This window comes from Engraulis encrasicolus, chromosome 23 (assembly GCF_034702125.1).
Source record: "Engraulis encrasicolus isolate BLACKSEA-1 chromosome 23, IST_EnEncr_1.0, whole genome shotgun sequence".
Taxonomy (NCBI): Eukaryota; Metazoa; Chordata; class Actinopteri; order Clupeiformes; family Engraulidae; genus Engraulis; species Engraulis encrasicolus.
This window is the reverse complement of record NC_085879.1, coordinates 32,292,704-32,301,345: the sequence shown is the minus strand read 5'-3', so window position 1 is coordinate 32,301,345 and position 8,642 is coordinate 32,292,704. Positions and strand designations below refer to the sequence as shown.

At 41.6% G+C, this 8,642-nt stretch overlaps 1 protein-coding gene across 1 annotated transcript in view; it reads left to right on the top strand.

The window, feature by feature from the left end:
- Positions 1-33: 33 nt before the first annotated feature.
- Positions 34-8,642, top strand: part of dnajc4 (DnaJ (Hsp40) homolog, subfamily C, member 4) — a 17,596-nt gene continuing 8,987 nt past the window's right edge. Inside the window, exons 1-3 of the mRNA XM_063190445.1 lie at positions 34-119; positions 1,997-2,129; positions 4,475-4,565. Coding sequence (XP_063046515.1) covers positions 2,038-2,129; positions 4,475-4,565 — 183 coding nt within the window. The 5' untranslated portion in view covers positions 34-119; positions 1,997-2,037. The remainder of the gene's footprint in view (positions 120-1,996; positions 2,130-4,474; positions 4,566-8,642) is intronic.

The window sequence follows — 8,642 nt, the reverse complement described above, 5'->3', positions numbered from 1 at the left end:
CATCAACGACACCGAAAAACTACAGGAAAGTTCACCGGATATCAAATCTTACGTCACACCCAAACCCCTCCCATAATACACACAAAACATGCGACGGCAGAAGTGCTAGCAGAGATCAGGTACAGTTAAAAATACTTACAAAATTGTGAAAAATACACTTGCCTTTTGATTTCTACTGCAGATGATGCATGCATGTTGACTTGTAAAATGCAAACCTGTTAGATAAAGCTGTTGGCAATGTATAAGCAGCAGCTGTTCGTGTTTTTTGCAAAGTGTTTAAGTTTTTTATTTTATTTTAAAACGACTTTACAATATTTTGTATGTAAATATACGTTGGACTGATTCGTGGCGTTTTGGCGCACTGTACGTTCCTAAATTAGTGTACTGGAAGTTGGAACAGTGTGTTCAGTTCATTCCCTATGTCTCCTCAGTTATGCAACTGCGGTGGCAGGTTTGGAGTTATGAAAGCTCTTTGTTGAGCCGAGTCCTCTAAACCTATTTTTAGGGATTTCATAGTAGGCCTGGCATGATATGACATGACCGGGGGCAAGAAATCATTCACAATGATACTTTCTGGCGCCGTTAACGCCAAAGGGGAGCAGCGTTTTATTATTACTGTCAATAGAGTACAGCCTGGCTATGGGCTAGCTCGTGTTATTGGTAGCTCAGTCAGTTTCTGGCTGGTCTTCATTGAGCTTAGTGAGCAGTGAATGAGCACCAACGTTGCTTGTGATTGTGCACCCTCTGTGTTCCTACAGACAGTTGTCTGTTACCACATGATGTGTACAACTATATTGTGGTTTATCCACATGAATGCTATTTCAACTTACCTAAACGCTGTTTGGTGCGCGTGCACAGACCGTGTTTACAAAACACTCCACACCACGCTGCTGGACTGATCAAAAGTCTTGTATGAGAGACTTGAACTCACTGACTCGAGAGAGTTCTATTCTCGGAGTTGTGTGTTGTTTGGAACATGTGGAAGACACGAGAGCAGAGTGAGTGGGGATGCTGACTGTGCATGGCCCATATGAATGGTACATTCAGTGCTCTCATGTCAAAACAAGCAGTGACAAAGCTCTGCCCCAAGTGGTCGGCCATAGGAACATGCAGTCTGATTCCAAGCAAAAGGCTGAATGAATTTTTATATGCATGTATTTTAGCAGGGGTCCCCACTCCCCAACCTTTCTGGGTCTTTATTTTGGCTACTGAGGGCTACTTCTGTTCAAAATCCTCTACTGATGTCTTGGCGTCATTCTCAAATCACACTATTATTGAATGATTATTTGCTTATCGGTTATAAAGAATAATCTCTTAATTAAATTCAGAAAAGCATTAACTGTGATTAAATCTGGTAGTTGTCACTGTTAACATCCTTGGTGGGCACCTCAGAAGCTCCTGGGGGGCTACCTGGCACCCGCGGGCACCATGTTGGGGACGCCTGTATTATAGCATACAGTCTACCACCCTCTCTCCCATCAAGTACGCTACCTATAGACTACTAAACTGTATTTTTTCACCATACCAGACAGATGGACAAGTAGCCTACAGTTTTTCTGCCAGTTTGTAAATTCAATATGGCCATTGTTTTTTTTGTTCAGCTCCAGCTGCCTTTTTAGTACCATTTACGTTTTACCTCATTATTGAAAATGACTGTTTTTTTGCCTACCACTGTGAAGTGATAGGCTAATGGGAATGAGTCTTGTTTTGTTATTATATAGTGATTATGTAGCTTAGTTATAATCAGGGCTTTAAATGAACACCAGCCAACCGGCCAAGTGATGGTGAGATTTGAGATTGGCTGGTAGAAAAGACCAACTCAATAGCCTATTTGACCCGTTAGGGAGTGTGTATTTGGCTAGTAAGATTAACATATTTTAGTCATTTTTGCTGGTGATGAAAAAAAGTTACTTCAGCGCCCTGGTTATAATTATATAGTTGTTGTCGTATCATTACCTTCTTCATCATACCATCTTCTATTTTTTCCCCCTCCAAGGTTGTTTTCGCTATTCCCTGTTGTCCACTCTCTGCGTCAGGATGCAGTTGGAAGCACATCTGCGTCTGTGCCATAGCTGTGTTTGGTACATCAAAACTGCAAAGCTCCTCTCCACACAGGCAGCCATTAACAGGTAAGGCAGAGAGGGAGGATGTGCTAAATGTATTTCGTGTGTGTGTGTATATGTGTTTGCGTGTGTGTGTTTGTGGATGGTGATTTGGTTGATTGATTGATTGATTGATTGATTGATTGATTGATTGATTGATTGATTGATTGATACTCCCATGCTTATAATCAACACGCACACGCACACACACACACACACACACACACACACACACACACACACACACACACACACACACACACACACACACACACACACACACACCAAGCAAACATGGCAGATCAGTTATTCTTCAAAGTTATGTCTCCAGTTTCCTTTTATGTCTCCTTGTAATTCAGTTGAATGGTAGTATAGTATATTTTATGTTTAAAGGTACACTGTGTAAGATTTGTAGTTGTTTATTTCCAGAATTCATGCTACCCATTCCTTTATGTTACCTTTTTCATGAATACTTACCACCACCATCAAAGTATTCATTATAACTGGAAAAATGGCACTTTTCATACATGAAAAGGGGGATCTTCTCCATGGTCCACCATTTTGAATTTGCAGAAATAGCCATTTTTAGCTGTAAAAATGACTGTACTTGGGCTATAATACAAACCCCAACTCTGGTGAAGTTGGGACGTTTGGTAAACAGTGAATAAAATCAAAATGCTATCATTTTCAAAACATTCAATCTATTCATTAGATGGAGAATAGTTAAAAGACAACATATTAAGTGTTAAAACCGAGAAAAAATATTGTTTTGGGGGACATATGTACGGTACTCATTTCTAATTTGATTAATGCAACAAGTCTCAAATGAGTTGGGACGGGGATCAGTTCAATTTAGTAAACATCCAAATAAGATAAAACAACAAAGAAGAACATTTCAAAATGAATTGGACTGACGGACAATATAGGTGTCCAGCTATAAGATCATCACAGAGAGGCTGAGTCACTCAGAATTAAAGATGCAAAGGGAATAATTACCATATTTATTACATACATTTTTGAATTCCCTTTGATTTACCACGATTGAGTGCATACAAGACATTTTTTTGTTATTAAAGACATTGTATAGGTTCATGACATCATGAAATATATATTGGCTGTAGTCTCACTCTAGCACTCCAGGAATTAGAGCTATTGAAAATTGACCATATTAAGAATGCTTAATGCGTGCAAATGATACAGGGGTGTAACATTCTCCTAAGCACCTGAGCTCACTTGAAATAGACCCAGAAGACATGGGAAACTGTCCTTTGCTTACAGAAGTCAGCAGAAGTTGTAGAAGTCCATTCTTTTTGACAATAATAGAGCATTGCACATCCTGTGCTACAGTGAAAATGGACCATCCAACTTGTGTTAGTGATAACGTCAAAAGTCAGCCTCCATGATGGCATGCGGGTGCAGTAGTGCATTGGTTAAGATGTTCTCACTCATCTGTAGAGTTAAATACAGTGCTGAATGGTATAAATGGGTTTTAAACAGCATGAAAAGCCACTCATGCATTATATTTTGAAGGGAGATCTTCGATTACTGCCACCAGTGCCACATAGTAAAGTCAAATTGCATTCTCTACTATGTTTTAACCGTTTGGCTCCATCATAAGGACCAACAGGTGATAAAATGGTGGGCTTTTGGTCAAGACCTGTCACACTGTAAGCACTACAGGAAGGAAAACATTGCAAAACATGACAAGGAATACACCCACTATTTAAGCTGGTGAAATAATGTCCAAGATAGGAATTAACACTGTTTTTTATATAAGATCATCTCATCGGTTAATGTATTTAACTGTTAAGTGTTGTCTTTTGTTTTGTTTTCAGTCTTCCTCGACATTTGCTGCCTTTTATCGTCCCCGTCCCAACTCTTTTGAGACGTGTTGCATTTATCAAATTAGAAATGAGTACATATGTCCCCGATAACAATACTTTTTCTCGGTTTTAACACTTAATATGCTGTCTTTTCACTATTCTCCATCTAATGAATAGATTGAATGTTTTGAAAATGATAGCATTTTGATTTTATTCACTGGTTACCAAACGTCCCAATTTCACCGGAGTTGGGGTTTGTAGAAAATATTAGTTTATTACCTTCATGAAAAGATCAAATTTGGCAATAGGCAGCCCAGTTTCAATGATCAGCATAGTTGCAGAACCTTTTTTGACCATTTCCTGCACAGTGTACCTTTAAGGGTATGTATTTCTTAGGTAAATCTCTACCTATCTGACCCAGCCGTGGCTTAGTCGGCTGGGCACTGGACTGCTATGCATGCGACTTAGGTTCGATTCTTCTGCCCTCCTCCACAATAAAAAATAAATAAATCTCTCCCTCTCTGTGTTGTTCACATCTTCTGTTCACAGGTCTTCATCAAACTACTATGATCTACTAGGAGTAAAACCTGATGCGTCAGTGGACGAAATCAAAACAGCGTTTTTTGACAAATCTAAAAAGGTTTGCTTATTTGTTTGTTGATAGTTGTGGTTATTTTTCAAATGTACTCAAATTTGTCTTATTTCAGGCAAATTTTCCTTCATATTTTAGGCTCTGGTTATCTGTGGAGATTCCCATCTGTCCAAGTTGTGTTAGTCCAGTGGTTCTCAACCTTTTGAAACAAATGGCCCCTTGACCTCATCATACTCCAGCTAATGCCCCCTTGAACTCATCACAAGCCTGCCAACGCCCTAGCCAGGCAGTGTCCTCCTAGTGATGCAACAACTTCAGCGTTGCTTCTAGACAGGTAATGAGCAATAAAAATATCGTTTCTGAGCACCGGAAAAATCGGGAACTCCTCCCACTTTGTCAGGAAGCAAACAGCAAAATAAGGGTAGCGGGTCAACCATGCCGTTTGGGAAATGTTCATTGTTATGGTCTTGGTCAGACCAAGTCTCGAAGAGATTTGAAAGTCGATGATAATCAGGCTACCAACGCCCCCTTAGTATTAGAACAAGGCCGACAGGCGGACAACAGATGCGTCCCTCTATGCCAGTTCCAACCTTTTTTCCCCCCAAAACGCCCCGCTGGCCTCCTCCTAACCTGTCAACGCCCACCCCCCTCTGAGGATGTGCTTTTTGTTTATTGGTCATAGCCTATTGCCCATGGAAACTCCAAATAATGTGGCAGGCAGTGAAATGACGAGACAAAGCTTTATATTTTGCATAATATAATAAGGTCATCATGCTTGGATTTGGAAAAGAAGCATCTAATTTCAAATTTCACATAGATCAAGTGGCTACATTACAAATTACCAGATATTATTAGTACTAGGTTATTTATCAACCTTTAGTAGGCTATCACGCCATTTCAGCGTCATGTGCATGTGGGAAAGAAACTAAACATCGCCAAATAGCCTAATAAATAAATAAAACCGTTTGGGTGAATCATGCGCTATGGGTTCACCCTTTGGATGCATTGTGCGCTTAATTTTCAATGCCAGCTTTTTACCGTCAAGGCACAAAGCAGTGAGCTTCAGTGGCAGAGTTTACCAAATTCATACGACTGCAAACCAATTACGAAGCAAAAGACGCGTTCTGTCCGGTGCTCTCTCTGAGCGCAAGGGAAAGCACCTGTGGGGTTCACGCGCCCGCCAGCAGAAAACGACTCTCCCTTGCAATATGCCCGAGAACATCAGTAACACAGCGTATGTGAAATGCAAATGGCCCATCTGTCTACTAGTTCGAGAACACTGACTACTCACTGAAACGTAGTGGCAGAATGTTTGCAAACTCACGTTTAGAGGAAGAGCTGTAGCGCTGCTGGTCGCCTGTCAACTTATTACGGTTCCATGTCGTGGAGCGTTATGCAATGCTAACGCCCCTCTATCCGAGCACAAACATCTGTGTGAAATACTGCCTGCCGACTTCTAAATCGTTCATTTCCATTCTGATGAACCAAAATAGCTGCACAGCGCGACACTATCAGCCGAAGTGTAGGCCTATCACAAGACCGTGAACATTAAGTGACACTCACAGTGGTGTTGGTGTGCTGTGGAGAAGGAACGAAGTTGACTACCACTGTCCAAACGCAAAACAATGCCGAAAATTGAATGCACCCCTCAGTTGTCTCACAATGCTATCAGCTTAGCCTTGCCGGTTTGGTTTTGACACGCATTCGCTCCAGGCCAAAATGCCTCTCTGCCTCCGCCTTGTGGACACAGGAGGAACAATTGAAGGAATGCGTTTCAGACAGCGTTTCAGACAAGACAGCGTTTCAGACAAGGAATGCGTTTCAGACGGACGGACGGACGGACGGACAGCGGACGGACAGACCCTCTTATAGAGATGCTGGGACGCATCTAAAAATCGGACTCCTTTTCAACACCCCCCAAGGGCTCCCTGACGCCCTCCCTGGAGGGTCGTAGAGCTTCCGTTCAGAAACACTATGTTAGTGAAAAATGCTGAGTTTGCGCACTTTTCTACAGTTATATTAACTCCTTCGACAGTCCCTCACATTCATCTTCTTGCATATGTATTAAACTGGGTAGGGGATGTCGTACCCCTATTGATAGGAAATTGAAAAATATGAGAGAGAGAGAGAGAGAGAGAGAGAGAGAGAGAGAGAGAGAGAGAGAGAGAGAGAGAGAGAGAGAAGATGTAGGGTTGAGAAATGACCCAGGGTGGTTTCGAACCTGGGTCCCCAATGGAAAGTAGTCTGTTTATGGCAGGGTAATGTTATGCAGCTTCACATGAAATATGACATATTTTTAAAGGAATCTTAGAAAATACATTTTCAATACAATTAACTTATATTCAAGGGATTTAATGAAGGTGGGGTCTGTTGTAAAGGTGGCTGCCTTCAATATAGGCCTTAAGTGCAGGGGGAAATCATGGTTTGTGTTCATAGTGCAGCCCTTGGAGGACTTTTACAGCCCTTGGAGCAGTTTGAATTGATTTTTTTTGTGGGGGGGGGGAAGCTTCTGCAGTGTGGGTATGTTTCTTTTGATTTAATTTTTGCATTCATTTATATCCTGCACCGCAAAAACTGTTTTTTTGTGTGCTTGTTTGTTTTTTAATGTGCATGCTTTGGGATGTGCGCGCACCTCACTGATCCCATCTTTGGAGTACAAAATTAATCTCATGGATAATTGCTTTTTCTTGCCTCAAGGCGGCAGTATTGTACCATGAAATTATCTCCTACATTTAAATTTCACTTCTGTACTTGTAATCCCTGTTAGTAAGACAAAAATGACTATGTTTCATTATGTAGCGAGCATGTGAGTATGCCTTTTATTTTTCACAGTGGATTTTGTTGTCTTTTCCTGGGCTCTGTCTCACGTTCCTGTGTGTGTAAAGGCCAGTGGGGTAAGCTAAAGCTCTACTACGAAGATGCTTCAGGACTAAAGCTAAGGTTCAGGTTAAGTTAAGAGGCATATCATCTAATAGAAGAGCCTGGGGTCCTCATGTTCTTAAGAAATGATTTACCTCTTTACTTAACTTGGAGTGCGTTTCTCGACAGCGTCGTCGCTAACTAAGTTAGCAACTTACTTTTTTGCAATGTATTTTCCCATTGGCAACTTACTAAGTTGCTAACTGGCTAGCAACTATGCTTTCGAGAAACAGGGTCCAGGTTTACTCCTGAACCAGCCTATTAGTACACTATACCCTTCAGATGATTTTGGGGTTTATTTCCGTGCTCCTGTGTCGTGTCGGGTTTGCATGTGTCCTGTTTGTGCATGCCGTTCCCTATCAGGGCTGTCTGTGGTGTGGGAGCAAGGGAAAGAGATAGGGGTCTACTCTCTTGTCCCATGTGAAACACAGATCAGAGCACCGAGATAAGACACACACACACACACAGGCGCACACAGACACAAACACACACACACACACACACACGCACACACACACACACACACAGACACAGACACACACACGCGCGCAGGCGCCCGTGTGATGGTGGCAGAGGAAAAGAGGAAAGCCGACACCAGAGAGATTCACTTTGATTACAGACACGGAACTGAACTGTAGCATGTTTCCAGCTAGCTTAGCAATAGCCAGCCAAGCCCTGTCATGCCATGCAGACAACCTCTGTTATAAGCCAAATGGTAATGACCCAGTCTAAATCTGTCACTACTAGCGACCTAACCCCACATTGCTCCAGGGACTGTAACCAATACCCTGTCTAATAATGACTGTTGGTCGCTTTGGATAGTGGAAGTGTAATGTAATAATGTGATCGGATTCGGAAGGTTTGTGGATTCCAATGTCATGTTTTCCGCTAAGGTGCATCAAACCCCACACTTTTCTCAGGGACTTAAATCAATAACCTGTACCTAAATAGCTGCCATAGGTTGAAAATATCAGCTAAGTGCAATGTGGCAATATAACAAGTCAAGTCAGCTTTATTGTAAATTTCTTAACATGCACTGGTCATACAAGGAATTGCAATTACATGTCTTACTTTCCCATGCAGACATAGACATACTTAAGGTATAGACATAAACAGTATAGACATATAGACACAATGATAATAAGTAGTAGTGAAGTGAAAGCATGAAAGACCAAATGGGAAACTCCAACTCCTATTGTCATTGTG